Source organism: Rhinatrema bivittatum, chromosome 5 (genome assembly GCF_901001135.1).
Source record: "Rhinatrema bivittatum chromosome 5, aRhiBiv1.1, whole genome shotgun sequence".
NCBI classification, from domain to species: domain Eukaryota; kingdom Metazoa; phylum Chordata; class Amphibia; order Gymnophiona; family Rhinatrematidae; genus Rhinatrema; species Rhinatrema bivittatum.
This window is the reverse complement of record NC_042619.1, coordinates 173,461,792-173,477,244: the sequence shown is the minus strand read 5'-3', so window position 1 is coordinate 173,477,244 and position 15,453 is coordinate 173,461,792. Positions and strand designations below refer to the sequence as shown.

General features: G+C 46.2%; 1 protein-coding gene across 2 annotated transcripts in view; it reads left to right on the top strand.

Moving 5' to 3' along the window:
- Positions 1–15,453, top strand: part of TBC1D4 (TBC1 domain family member 4) — a 331,945-nt gene that overhangs the window by 223,527 nt on the left and 92,965 nt on the right. For both annotated transcript variants that reach the window (XM_029603027.1, XM_029603026.1), the window contains exons 6-7: positions 2,274–2,365; positions 6,646–6,756. In XM_029603027.1, coding sequence (XP_029458887.1) covers positions 2,274–2,365; positions 6,646–6,756 — 203 coding nt within the window. The remainder of the gene's footprint in view (positions 1–2,273; positions 2,366–6,645; positions 6,757–15,453) is intronic.

The window sequence follows — 15,453 nt, the reverse complement described above, 5'->3', positions numbered from 1 at the left end:
ACGCGATAAGGGATGTTTCACACGCAAAATGTCCCTTATCGCGTGCGATACCAAAATGGGGGTGGAGTCGGCCCCGGAAGAGGAGGAGTCGGGGCGTCACCGGGGCCGACTCTGCGGACAACGAAAAGGTAAGGCCCTTTTTGCGTCCGAGTTCGCGCCCAATAGCTACACTTATATGGTGGCGCTTTTGGGTGCGAAACCGGCAGCGATCGCACCGCGATGGTGCAATCGCTGCCGGCTAGCGCAGGCCCGCCCCCCGTTTCAGCCCCCCGCCCCTCATTCCCTAAAGTATCGCAGGCCTGCAATACTTTAGAAAATGAGGCCCTTAGTTTATTATTTTAAATTGTTACCGTACCTTGATGGCACATGATTAATTTGTAATTTATACCACCCTTATTGTTCATTATCATGCCCTTCTGTAAACCGTTGTGATGGTTATAACTTAACGACGGTATAGAAAAGGTTTTAAATAAATAAATAAAATTAGGGAACGATTATCCCAGCATTCAGCCTGCTAAGCTTTCAGGACCAAATTAGAGATTCCATACCACTTAACCTGAACAGTTGTATGGAGTAAAAACTGTTTTCCCCTGCATGTGTTTGCTTGCACTCTGCCCAAGGTGTGAGAATCCTGCAGGCGGAAGGAAACTTCCAGTCTCCCTGTCACATCTATTAATTTCTTTATTTGGCTGTTAATCCTGTCCTTATCAAATTGCTCAGGGAGAGTTCCAATAGAAATGTAACATTTTAACATGACGAGAGCACTACAATGCCTGGCATCTTTATCTGCTCTAACCGAAGACCTTGGGTTTGGTTGAGGTGATGATGCCTGTTCTAGACTTAAGCTGCCGCACATGTGTTAAATAATTTCTTTGTTCAGTGGAATGCCAAGGCTAAGTCATTTTAAAATAAATTCTTTTTTTTGTGTTTTATTGTATGCAACTTTCCAGTTATCTGCTGTGAATATTAAGTATCTGTGACATTTTCTATTTCTGTCAGACAAATAGAAAAATTGCCCTCAGTAACCTAGAAAATAGTCTTATTACTAAAATTGTGGCACATCAGGGAGGGGTTTCCCCCTTTACATGTTCTGTCTTTTGACATGTGTTAATAATTTGGCTTTGTACAGCGCTGTGTGCACTAGCAGCCAATCCATAGAAACAAGTGGAAGTTAAGACTCTAACTAGATTTTAACATTATCTTTGAAAAATCTCAAAAGACTCATCTTTACTGTCAAAGGCATTACAGCTATAACATTGTATCGTTGTGCGAAAAATCATTGATGGGAAGGATTCTGCAATTTTTCAGAGAGCAAGTAGAGATTTCATAGATGTACAAGTAATTCCTACTTAAATTTCGATATAACCAGCCAGCAAGGCATTGTCCCCACTAGATCGAAAATGCAAACCCCTATGTGACTCACTGACAGTCAGTTGGCAACTGGTTGTCCTGTGTTTTGGGGAGCTTGCTAAAGTAACACCAATTCCGTAAGCTTCAAAGAACTGGAAAGTGCAATGAAATCAGTGCTGTAAATATGTAGGCAGAGGTTAATATCCAACTAAAATTGCATGGTGGGCTGCTTTGGTGGCAAGAGGCTCCATTGGTCTCATTAGGCCACGTTAGCACAATTCAACATGACTTACCAAGGTTGTCAGATTCCTCAGGTGCCTCACTGGCATTTTTGGTCTGGGATTGCTCTTTATAATATACGTAGGGCAGTTGCCAAACTATATTTATAAACTGAATAACTTTTTATGATAGGAGATATGAGGAAGCGGTAGTGGTGTAACCCAAGTACTCTATGTGGTCAGTGACGTAGACAAATCTTCTCTTGTGATGAGTGACATGAGTGAATCGCGGTAATAACTAACCGTGTAGGTGTCCAGTAAAAACATAAAATAAAATAGAGAAATCTTTAAATCTTTTCATTTGTACATTTGTAGTTCTTGAAATACTAGAGAATGTTTTAGACTTTCCGTTTGGGCAGTAACAAGTTGAGAACTCCATGTGGGAAAGTCTTGAATCTCAGAGCAATTGAGTAAAGCGCTCATGAAATGGAAACGCGTTAAGACTGACTGTGAATTACATGACAGATTCCACTGGGATTGTTACCCCCTCCCCTTCGCATATTATATCAGTGATTAGGAAATGTTGGCGCTGGAGAGAGAGGCTTAACTAATGCGGCAGCTTTACGTTGTACAGATCTGTTATGACATCAGTCGTGGGTTTAGTTTTGTAATTAGGTTTTACTTGCAGGTATGTTTTTGTTTCAGGGCTTTACCCACCAAGAGCCAAGCTGGTAATCCAGAGACAGCTCTCTGCGCTGACAGACAATGAGCAGGCTGACATTTTTGAGCGTGTTCAGGTAATACAGGTTGAGAGAGAACCCCCTTATACCACTCTCTCTGGCCTTATTCAGGAAAGGGCTTTTCTTTATTCTGTGACCTGGAAAAACCTTTTGTTGCTTTCTCTGTCCTTTTCTTTCTTGCTCCCTCCCCATTCCTCGCTGCTTCGCTTTCTGTTTCTTGCCTCTCTTTTCTCCTTGTCTCTCTCTTTTTCTCCTCTTTGGTCTGGCATTATCCGCTGCACATCTAAGTATCTGTGAACTTTTATCTATCTTTCTGAATATTTGTTTCCGCTGTCCTTCTTAATAAGCTTTTTCTCTAAAAACTAATTTTATTCTAAGAAAGAGGCACTTTTAATACAGGAGAAATTAATTGATTAGAGCTACCTCATTATATAAGAGGAAACAATAATCTAATTTGTTGCACTGTATGAAAGCCTGAACATCATTTGGAGTAGCTCAGATTGTCTTTCTGCGGCCACTGTTGTAATTTATTTCATTGTTTCCTGACTAAACTAAACCTGAAAAGGTTTTGTAATGGGTTTTGCCACAATTTCTCACAATATTATTTTTTTTCTAAAAGCCAAGAAATAGTGCTACAATATGGAGAATGGGAGCAATTTCACTGTTACGATGCTGTTCGTGGAGCCAATCCCGCGAGCAGCCTCTCACCTCTGTGCCGGCCCAACGCCGCAGGACGCGTTATATGGCCTAGGCTGCCCGAGACCGCTGCTGCTGCGTTCCCTAGTGGGCCCACCCCATTGTAGGCTCCTCTTTGCGACATGGAGCTGCCGCCGCGATGCCGCTGTCTCTCCACTTCTTGCGACTTGGAAGCCGCCATGTCATCTTCTTCGTGGCCCTAGTGCTGCCACTGACTGCCTCCTCCATTTGGCAGGGACGCCGCCAGTGCTGCTGCTACCTGTTCCTGCCTGTCCCTGTGCGTGCATGCCTCACTACAGCATTTAAAGGGCCAGCGGTGGGAAAAGCCCCACGGCCCCAATGGATGACATCTTCAGCCTGTGCCTTGTCCAGCCCTATAAAAGGGCTCAGCTTTCACTCCTCAGGTCCTTCGTATTGGGTTTCACAGTGGCATGTGGTCTCTCTCCGGTCAAGGTCCTCCGTGGTCTTCTTGTGTCTTGATGGCTCCTTGTTAGATGTTCCAGATGTTCCTGGTCTCCGTCATCTGATGTTCCTGGTCTTGTTCCTCTTCGGAGCTCCTTTGTCGCCAGTTCCATGTCCTGAAGTTCCTGACATTCCATGTTCCGGCGTTCCATGTTCCTGATGTTCCAGTCATGATCCTGATGTTCTCGTCTCCGGCTCTTCATCCTGCTCCCAGGTTTCCTGCTTGTCCACCTTTCCTGAAGTGCCACTGTCATGGTCCGTGACCAGTCCATGGGGGGCTGTGTAGGGTGCTTCATGGCACAAGGCCTGTCTTCACTTCTGCAGCGCAAGTCTCTGGAAGGCACTTGTTTTTAATGCCGAGGTCTGTTCCTGAGTCCGAGTCTTGAATCCTGAGCCTTGAATCCTGTTCCTGGTCTTCGGTGTACCTTATTCCTGCTTCCATCCATGCCCTAGACTCAAGCCAGAGCCTGCTCCGCTTCAGTGTGGTTCGAGACCAGCCACGGGTGGCTGTGTAGGGTACGCTTCAGTGCAGGCCTCTCCTGAATCTTCAGCATGTTTCCGGTTCCAAGTCTTCACTTTCTCGCCTGAAGTCTGCTTTGCTTTTGGCGTGGTCCGCGACCAGCCATGGGCGGCTGTGTAGGGCGTGCTGCGTTGTAGTACTCACCCTGTACTAGTGCCTGAATCTTGAATCCTCGCCTGAGTCTTCCAAGTATCCTAAATCCTTGTCTAAGTCTTCCAAATTCCTCGAGTCCTTGTCTGAATCTTCCAAGTTCCTCAAAGCCTCGTCTGAGTCTTCCAAGTATCCTAAATCCTCGTCTGAGTCTCCCAAGGATCCTGAAACCTTGTCTGAGTCTTCCAAGTTCCTTGTATCCTCGTCCAAGTCTTCCAAGTATCCTTGAGTCCTCGTCTGAGTCTTCCAAGTTCCTGAGTTCTATATCTCATCTTGTTCCTTCCCTCAGCCTCCATCTGGCCTCATGCACTCGTCGTTCTAAAGCAGTGGATCTGCTAGGGCTACCGAGTGGCCTGAGGACTATTCTTGAGACTAGTTTTGCATTGCTGGGACTCAGCTGTGCGTGTAGGTCCAGTGGAGGTTTGAACCTGTCTTGCTCCAGTTCCTCAATGTTCCATGTCTTGACCCTGATCTAGCCTTGTTCCTGCTCCAGCCCATGCCTGAACACTCTCACCTCCCTCGGTGTGTGTCTTGGGGCTCCTCCCTGAGCCACGCCGTGGCCCAAGGGTTCACAATCCCTCTTGAGGAAGCGACCGCACCTCCGCGCTCGCAACATTCACACAAAGAACTTTGTGCCCTGGAGGCAGCCTTGTGTAGCTGGACTGTGATCTTGGCTGATTATGGGAATGAAAAATGTTGGCAAGCAAACACGAGCTGTGTCATTAGCATTCTAACTTTAGTACTGGGCTCCGAACCGCATGGATTACATTTAAAGCAAGCTATTGGCCTTGGGCTTTGGAAACGAGCCTTGCTGCTGTTATGAGCCACGCTTGAGCCATGCTGCCTGTAGATTTTAATAGTTCGAGAAGGTGTCTTGTCTGCAGTACAAGAAAGCACATTCTCTTTCTGAAAATATTTTAATTCACCAGAAGTAAGAATTGCAATACTAGGAGGAAAAAAGACCTCAGAATCAGTTTGGTGTGAAGAAACTACACTTTGCAGTGAGCTGAAATCACTGATCTTAGGAAAAAAAAAACCCTTTAAATTTTATTTAAATTTTCATTGTCCTTTAAAATTATTATTTTGCAATTTTTTTATATTTTTTAATAAAAATACTTTGCTCAGTACTCAAATCATTGGTCATTTTATGACCAAAAGAACTTTGAGAACTGTATATGCTCTGTATCTGTATTTAAATACTTTTCTTTTACATTTGGAAAGCTCCATGTATGTCCCACTATCTTCTGAGAAATGCTTGAAAGTAAAAAATGGAAGAACACTTATCTTGTCCATTGCATCTGTAGTGTTCAGTTATTCCAAAGGCACTAACTACTGTTGTTCAAAACCACTATTTAGAGATGAATGCTGAGTTCACTAGAAGCTGAAAAAATTATGATGGCCAGCATTTCACATACAAACTGAATCAGGCTCTTGGCTATCTAATGAGGATTTTGTATCAGATTTTTGGGTAGCAATAGCATCAGAAAATGTAGTCGTTAGAAAGCCGAGAGCCCTGATGCAGCTTGTATGCGAAACGCTCTTCGCCATTGTTTTTTTCAGCTTCCAGTAAACTCAGTGTTAGTCTCTGAATGGTGCTTTTTGGTACCTTTTGGAATAACTGAACCCTACAGGTGCATTAGACAAGATAACTGTTCTTTCATTTTGTACTTTCAGGCATTTCATAAAAGATAGTGGGACATACATGAAGCTTTCCAAATGCAAAAAAAAATATTTATAGAGCATATGTGGCTATCACAATATTTTTGCACATAAAATAACCAACAACACAAGTACTGTGTAAAGTGCTTTTATTAAAAAATATTTAAAAAATGCAAAACAATAGTTAAAAGGGATATGAATTTAAATAAAATAAAGTTTTTAATTTTTTTAATAAGACCAATGATTACAGCTCTGAACAACAAGATGTAGTTTCTTCACACCAAGCTGACTCTGAGGTCTTTTTCCTCCCAATTTTGCAGTTCTCATTTCTAGTGAGGTAAAATATTTTCAGAAGGAGAATTTTTTTTTTTTATTGCTAAATTAATCTTTTTTTTTGCCTGTTTTGATTTGTTTTCTGTGCAGTGCCAAAAGCCTCTGCATCACGTCAGAAAGGGGGGGTGAGAGAAGCTAGAACACGCATCCTAATCCCTCCTTTCCATTTGGAGTTGCTGGTCACTGAGAGCATTGATAGCCTGCTTAATTCTTTACAGTCTCTCTACTTTTGTATGTCAGATGCCCCTCTTCTGTAGCACACAAGCACTATACTTGGCTGCGGTTTCTTTGCATCTTGTGTGCACCAGGAATTGTAGTGTGTTTGTGTCAGATTTTCAGCAATTTCGAGCCTGTAGTGCGATGGTGCTGTTATCACCAGTGTTTTACTTCCAGTTGTGATGGATAGATAGGAACCGGTACAGCCCCCCTGCTCCCATTCCTACTGGAAATCTAGCAAGCAAATGAGTAAAAAAAGAAGCTGCCAAATCGAATCTTACCGTATGTGTTTTCTTGACAGAAAATGAAGCCGATCAGTGATCAGGAAGAAAACGAACTGGTGATCCTCCACCTCCGACAGCTGTGTGAGGCCAAACAGAAGACTCATATTCATATTGGAGAAATGCCACTGGTATACGGGGAGTTTTTTCTGCTTTGGTTGTTTGACTTCACTCCAGTATGGCATGGGGTAGTTTGAGATTTGAATGCAGATGTAGTCAGTGATAAAAATGTACACTGCAAGCCTCGAGCCTTTGAGCTGACTTTGCCATTGCCGTGACATCTGGGTTACATTACCTTAACCAATTTTAAGACCATTTTTCTTATTAATAATAATAATAATAATAATAATAACTTGTATAGCGTATATTAGATAGATACAGCATTGCATGAAACAATCCTTGCTGCTTGAAACTTACAATCTACTTAAGGCAGACAGAGAAGACACTGTGGATGGCTGAGTGGTAGGTCTGTGCACTGCCATACAGAGGACCTGATTTGAATTCCCAGGTCAGGTCTACCTAATTTAGCCTGGGATGCTGCGGAGGCGACATTCACATCCTCGGAGTGTGGGGGAAGGGGGCAGTAATAAGTATTGCACAACAGTGATACCCAGTAGCCAAATTTAGGGCCTGTGATTGCAAGGCTCTGGAAGAGGTGTTGGTGCACGATCCCCCGGCCAAAGACCATTGCTGCAGTGACCGGACTGAGTAAGTCGGGGGGGATATACGATAGGGGGAAGAATCTTTGGATGGCGCCAGATCCTAGCCCTGGTTCCGACTGAGCTGATAACCCAAAATGAGCAAGAGGAAAACTACCATGTTGAAAAAAGAATTCGTTTTTGCACACTGGTTACTGTATAGACAACTTACCCATCTTAAGGTTGTATCAGGATCAAGCCAGAAGCAAGGCTCATCCATCTTTCTCTGCAGTATGATGGATACCAGAATCACACTAGTATGGCCATTCTATTCTGGTATTAAAGCCAACAAAGCAGAAGACGTGTGGTGAGAGCACAATTGAAGAAAATGGCTTCATTAACACCCACATACCCAAATAACATTTTCTTTTAATAAGCCCAACTTGACAACATGCGTGCATCTATAATCATGCACCCATAAAGTTTATAACAAGTCTTTAGAAGTCTCACATGAAAGTCACCACATCAATCACAATCTGGCTACTCAGCAACGGCGTAAGCAAAAATGTTCTTATCTGTTGCAAATGCATTCTGTTCTGCTCATTTTGTAGTCTAAAGCTGTTTTGAAACCAGTTTACAAAGTTACTGGCTACAAGTGTTAGATGTGGACTGTGCACTATGTTATTCTAGCTTGCAACATCACTGGACAGCTTCTAAGTGGTGCCTGAGGAAGTCCTGAGCAAGAGGTCATTTGGTTCGCTGTGCAAAGTGTGACCTTGATGTCACACACAAGCAACGCAAAGGTTTGATTTTTGTAGCTTATGTAACCAGGCACACACTTAATAGGCAATGGGAAAGGACCAAGAGCTATGCTTTGTCTATAATAATGAATTTCCTAGCGTGTAGCCAGAAGGACTCAGGACCAATGGGTATTGTGCTCTTCTGCTAGCAGATGGGAGACGGAGTCAGATTTCAAAGCTGACATCACTCTAGATATACCACTGCCCTAACCTCAGCTCTTCAGTATCTCTCTCTCTCCTAGCAGATGCGGACACTATCCCACACACTAGAATAGTGTTAAGAATTACAACAAAGAAGAAACACATTTTCCTTAAGGAAGATCGAGCTCCGCTGTCCTGCGGTGAAACCTAAGGGTCCCTCCCCCAGTCGAGAATTCCTGAGGTTGATCTCCGATATCCCTCAGAGGAGTGCCTTGGTCCAGTAGCCGGTTCCCGGCATGGACTTAGCCCCCCAGTGTGGCTGAAAGGCAGCAGGTGCAGAAATGAATGTGGCGGTGAAGGTAATTCCCTCTCCCCCCACAGCTGGCACACGTCTGGCACACGATCGGTAAGCGCCAAGACCAGCTAAGGAAAAAAATCTTTAAATTCAGGTCTCCGGTCTCCACAGCTTGGATTGCCGCACCGAATCCATCCCGGCGAGGTTAGAAGTGTTGCATTCGTGCCTCTTCTCGCCCCTCGCTCCACCTCGCTACCTTGGGAGCGACTCCCTTCGGCTCTGACGATAGATGCAGTTGCGGCTTCTCCCTGACTCTTGGTCCCGGAGTCCCTGGGCTGGCTTGACGCTACGGATCCGCCATGTTCCTGATGACGTAAGGGTGCATGCGCGCGCTCCAGACTTTGTACCAGCAAGGGCGCGAACCTCGGAAGTGTCCCCCCGTAGTGACGTCATCCATTTCCACTTTAAAAGGTCTTTGTCTGCTAACCTCTAACGAGTTAGCAAGGAACTCCAACAGGACTTGCTTCGGCAGTCCACAATACCTGCAACAACAATCCGAGTCAGCTAGGGGAATCCTTCTCCACTGCTCGGCCTTTCAAACTTACCAGGAGTATCCGCTCCACGGGGGCTCCGCTCTCTCTTCTTGATTTCAGATTGCCAAGACGGGATCCGGTACTCGCTCCTCGAGGGCCTATGTCCCTGAATACTTGGAAGACTCCTCATTGCCTGGAAGTGATCGCAGACGTGAACAAGGTGAGTTCTATTGTAGATAGGAATCGGTACTCGCTCCACGAGGGCCTACTTTCCTATAGCTCTGAAGACTCCTTTCCGTCCAAGACGTTATCGCAGGTACGGAGATTGAGAGTTATATTGGCAAGATTACAGATAGGAACCGGTACTCGCTCCATGAGGGCCCATGTTCCTAGAATCCTTTCTACTCTAGAAGCCATTTCATATACAGCTATTGCGAGTTCATATTACAGACTGTTTATAGGAACCAGTGCTTGCCTATGGCTCCTGTTCCTGAATATACTGAAGACTCTCTGTGGCATAGAGACCATTGCAGACATCTACTATTGTGAGTGTACCATCTTGTATCCAGTATACCCTGTCTACTCTAGTCTCTCTACAGCTCAGCGACCCAGAGATTATATTCCAGTATCAGAAGGACTTCAGTCTGCCGGACACATCGACTCACTACTGCCACCACTGGTGGCAGTAGTGAGTCGATGTGTCGAAGGAGGTAGCAATCCATAACAGATTGCTACCTCCTTCCTTTACAGGAGCATTTAACAGCAGTTCGCTAACAGATTACTAAGCATTTACAGGAGCATTTAACAGCATTTACAGGAGCATTTAACTGCTGTTAAATGCTCCTTTACAGGAGCATTTAATAGCAGTTCGCTAACAGCGAAGGAGGTAGCAATCCATAACAGATTGCTACCTCCTTCCTTTACAGGAGCATTTAACAGCAGTTCGCTAACAGATTACTAACTCCGCGCTCCTGGCGGGGTGAGCAATAACAGATTGCTAACTCCTCCCCTCTGGAGGAGGAGAGTGTAACAAGAAGGGAGCACCAATCGGGTTGAGCAGCCTTGGTTAGGCTAGGCCCTGATCTGGTGCAAGGGTCCACACACGTGGAGACCCTCAGGGGGCGCCATCTTACGCGCGGGGGTTATCGGTGCCATCTTGCCGGCGGTGCGTATGGGGCAGGCCGGGCAGCCGATGCGCCTAACTTGCACGTGTCCAATACAGATGCGCGCATAGCTGCAAGCACAGCGGCACACATAGCAACGTGCACATCTGAGACGCGCACACAACTGAGCGCACCCCGCGCGCATAACTGAGTGCACCCAGCGCGCATAACTACACTCACAGCCGCGTTTACAACTGCACGCACGCAATCACATAGAAACAATGGCAGCGGTGCCCAAGAAGGCCAGAAGGCACTCTCTTTGCACAGCCTGCCACATAAGAGCCACGCAGCCTGAATTGGAGTCTTGCCTGTGTCAACATTGCGAAGAAGCCCAGGGGGAAGAAAAGCCTGGTCCCTTACTGTTGGGAGATGGTTCCGAACTACTGAAGATAGCTCCCTGGACCTTTGCATCTTTGAGATGGCTTCCCACAGGAGGGCACCTCTGGGGCCCATACTCCGACTCCCCCTGGGAGTAACATTTATTTATTTATTTATTTATTTAATTAAGGCTTTTATATACTGATGTTCCTGTACTAGTACATATCACGTCGGTTTACATAGAACCAAAGTTGGAAATTACATCATACAAGAGGGTACAGATAACAGGGCTAACTTCGTATGAACTTATAGATAAAGCAGCGAACGACTTAAAAAAAATTAAATTATTATAAATATAAGTATAAAAATACAAAATATAAATAAACATAAACATTCAACAAACTTGGATTTACAGCAGACTTGAAAAGCATGAATGCATTATAACATGGACCCAGTGACCTTCTCCTGGTTGGAATTTTTCCAAGGGCTGCAAGCCTTCGTTCAGGCGCAATCAGCCCCAGCTGCTCCCCGGACTCAACCTCTGCCGGAAGCACAAGATCCTCCCGGCCCTGCTCGGATGCCTCAAGACATGCCTCACCTAACCAAGAACTTCCCTAACAGGGAGCCAGTCACTTCAGATGATGAGAGTGACTCCCTGGAAGAAGGAGAAATCCCTCCAGGAATGGAACCATACCAAGCCATTCTTCACTTCTTCCACAAGGACGAATTACCAGCCCTTGTTTTCCAGACTCTGAAGACGCTGGGTATTCATGGAACGGACCCTATGGCGGAACCAAAGAAGAACCCCATCTTGGAGTCCCTTCGTAAGGCTCATGCTACTTTCCAATGATGGAAGCCATCCAGGAACTGACTGACCTGGAATGGGGTGCCCCAGAGGCCAGCTTCAAAGGGGGTTGGGCCTTGGAAGCCCTACACCCTCTAGAACCAGCTACCAAGGAATGCCTGCTTTTCCCAAAAGTGGATGCTATGGACTGTGCCATCTCAAAGTGAACAACGATTCCCATTGAGGGGAGGGGCTGCATTGAAGGACACTCAGGACAGACGATTGGAATCCATCTTTAAGCAGGCCTTCGACACAACAGCAATGACACTGCAGATTGCTTCCTGCTATGCACTGGTGGCACGTTTCTGCTTGCTCCTCTCGAGAGAGGCAAATAACTCCGGAACGTATACCGGTGAGATGATGAAACCTGCAGCAGCCTTCCTCATGGATGCAAGCTCAGACCTGCTATGCACCTCAGTCAGGAGCGTTGCCTTGATAGTGGTAGCCAGAAGACAACTATGGCTACGGAATTGGTCTGCGGACGTGACACCTAAAGCAAATCTCACAAGAATGCCTTTTAAAGAATCTCTCTTGTTCGGAAGTGAATTGGAGAAGTTAGCCAGCAAATGGGGTGAATCCCCAGTGCCTAGGAGCAAAAGATCTCAGCATCCCTCCCCCAGAAGAACCAAGGGCAGAGGATCGCAGCGCTTTAGACCCTACAGGAACTCTCAGTTCCAGGCACCTCATCCCTCCTGAAGGCCCCAGCCCTTTCGGAACAGACAGACCAAGAGAGGAGCAGGCCCGGGGGCAGGCTCCAGCCATGCTCCACAATGAGAATGGGCCAACTCATCCACAGGAAGAGGATATAGGGGGTTGACTTACCCTCTTCTACCAAAGATGGGTCGAGATAATGTCGGACAAATGGGTTCTAAACATCATTCGAGAAGGTTACTCTCTAGAGTTCCGCAGCATCCCTTGAGACAAATTTATGATGTCACCCTGCCACTCCCATTCCAAGAGTCTGACAGTAGAAACCACTTTAACAAGACTACTCAGTCTGAAGGTAATAACTATGTTTCCCACGCCCCAAGAAAATATGGGGCGCTATTCCATCTATTTTATCATTCCCAAGAAGGAAGGAAGGATCTTTCCGGCCCATCTCGGCCCTCAAGAACATCAACCGTCATCTGCGGGTTCTACACTTCCGCATGGAAACTCTTCGCTCCGTAATAACGGCAGTACAACCGGGAGAGTTCCTAACCTCCCTGGACCTTTCCGAAGCCTACCTTCACATCCCAGTCCATCAGGATCACCAGCGCTTCCTGCGCTTTGCGATACTGGGTCACCATTACCAGTTCTGAGCACTACCCTTCAGCCTAGCAATCACCCCCAGAACCTTCACCGCCTGGAAGTTCAAGCAGTCAGACTAACGTGCATACAATTCAGCCACAGATTCCAAGGCAAAGCAATTTGAGTAATGTCGGACAACGCAACAACAGTTGCTTACATCAACCGCCAGGGAGGAACCAAGAGCCAGCAGGTGTATCTGAAGATAGACCCTCTCATGGCATGGGCGGAGATAAACCTACAGGGGATCTCGGCCTCCCACATTGAAGGAAAAGACAACGTCTCAGCAGACTTCCTCAGCAGAGAGAGCCTGGACCCGGGGGATTGGACGCTGTCAACCACGGCCTTCCAACTGATAGTAAATCGCTGGGGTCTCCCAGCCATGGACCTCTTGGCTACCCATCTCTGTGCCCAAGTCCCCAGGTTCTTCAGTCGTAGACGAGAGCTGCAATCCCAAGGAATCAACACTGTCATCCAGACTTGGCCAGAGGAAGACTTACTGTACGCCTTCCCCCCATGGCCACTACTGGGCAGGGTCATCCACAAGATAGAACATCACAAGGGACTAATTCTACTAGTGGCCCCGGATTGGCCAAGATGACCATGGCACGCAGACATGCAAAGACTCTTTGTGGGGAACCCTTTGTGCCTACCTCCACACAGGGACCTTCTTTGGCAGGGCCCGATTCTCCAAGAAGATCCATCTCGATTCTCTCTTATGGTCTGGTCCTTGAGAGGACTCCTTGAGAGGACGCGGGTACTCAAAAGCTGTGATTGACACCTTGCTCTGAGCTCGCAAGTTCTCCACATCCCTATCATACATACGGATCTGGAGAGTATTCGAAGCCTGGTGTGAGGACTACAGGATTCTCTCGTGGACAGCCAAGATTCCCATGATTCTGGAGTTCCTACAGGACGATATGAAGAAGGGGTTGTCACCCAACTCCCTCAAGGTCCAAGTAGCCGCACTGATCTGTTTCAGACCAGAAATGGACAGTATCTGCCTATCAACCCACCCGGACTTGTCCCATTTCCTGAAAGGGGTTAAACATCTCCGACCACTCCTAAAGTGGCCGGTGCCTCTATGGAATCTCAATCTAATATTAGACTTCCTAGCTGGGGCTTCCTTCAGACCAACACGCGGTCTGTCACTACGCCTTTTAACATTGAAGACGGCATTCCTGGTGGCAATATGTTCAGCGCGTCGCACCTCCGAACTACAGGCTCTATCCTGTCGGGAACCATTTCTCAGGTTCATACCTGGAACCATACAACTGCGCACTGTCTCCTCCTTCCTTCCAAAAGTGGTTTCCGAGTTTCACTTGAACCAAACCATCTTGCTACCAGCTCCGGATGAACATAAGGACTCAGGAAGCTCACGCCTTCTTTGCCACCTTAATGTTGGCAGACTCCTGATGTGATACCTGGAAAGATCGGAACCGGTGCACAGAACGGATCGCGTATTCGTTCTTCACAGCGGGAAGAAACAAGGAGAAGCGGCCTCGCGGGCGACCATAGCCTGCTGGATCAAAGAAGTAATCAAGGCAGCCTACATAGAGGCAGGAAAGCCCTTACCTCTACAGGTTAAGGCTCATTCTACGAGGGCCCAGGCAGTCTCCTGGGCAGAAACCAAGCTGCTTTCGCCCGCCGAGATCTGTCGGGCGGCGACGTGGTCCTCCATACACAGCTTCTCCAGGTTCTACCGCCTGGATGTTCAGGCCCGGGAAGATGCAGCCTTCGCAAGGGCAGTATTAAGTGGGCCACAGGCAGCCTCCCGCCCTATCCGGGAGTACCTTTTGTACATCCCATTGGTCCTGAGTCCATCTGGCTACATGCTAGGAAATGGAGAAATTACTTACCTGATAATTTCATTTTCCTTAGTGTAGACAGATGGACTCTGCATCCCACCCACGGCTGCCCCGAAAAAAAAAAAGGAGAACCTCGGATAACAAACCTTGAGACTAAGCAAATACGGGTAAGCCATGGCCTATCCCTAGTTCAAGACACCCACAGTTTGTCCGGTGTCGGCGTTAATTGGTTGAGTGCACTGGCGGTCTTCAGTTTGGAAATTAGTTGAACCAGTTCAAGTTATTTAAGTAAAGATATATCCACAATGGCTTTTCAAACAGAATACTGAAGAGCTGAGGTCACTGCAGGGGTATATCTAAGTGACGTCAGCTTTGAAATCTGACTCCGTCTCCCATCTGCTAGCAGAAGAGCACAATACCCATTGGTCCTGAGTCCATCTATCTACACTAAGGAAAACAAAATTATCAAGTAAGTAATTTCTCCATTCCTCAGTAATACTGAATAAAAACCTAAACTCTAGGTAGAGTATTTTAGCAAAGCAGACCAGTCAAGCCACGTTAATGTCCTCAAGTGTAAATGTCGTGGGGCTCGGTGTCAAAACCTTTAAACTGTGTTAAGAGAAACCCAACAAAGTAGATGGGTAGAGATGATATCTTTGGACTAGTGAATGTCTCAAGTTACACGTTTTCAGGGTTACTAAGATCTCTTCTACATTTATCGCACTGCTTATGAACAGGAGAACCTTCTGTAGGGGAGAAGAGTGTAAGTTGTAGATCCATTTCGTTGACATATGGTAATAGAGAAAAAAAACCAGTATGAAGATGCTAAGCTGAAAAGGCACTGGTCAGACGATGGTCTTCATAGTAGAGTTCTATAAGTGAACAGAAGCAAAAAAGAACAAAACTGTTTAGAATTGAGATTCTGATGTTGAGCTCTCTTCTGAACACTTGTTAGCAGGATGGTATTTTGAAGCCAGGTAAGAGTTCATAAGTTCCTCATC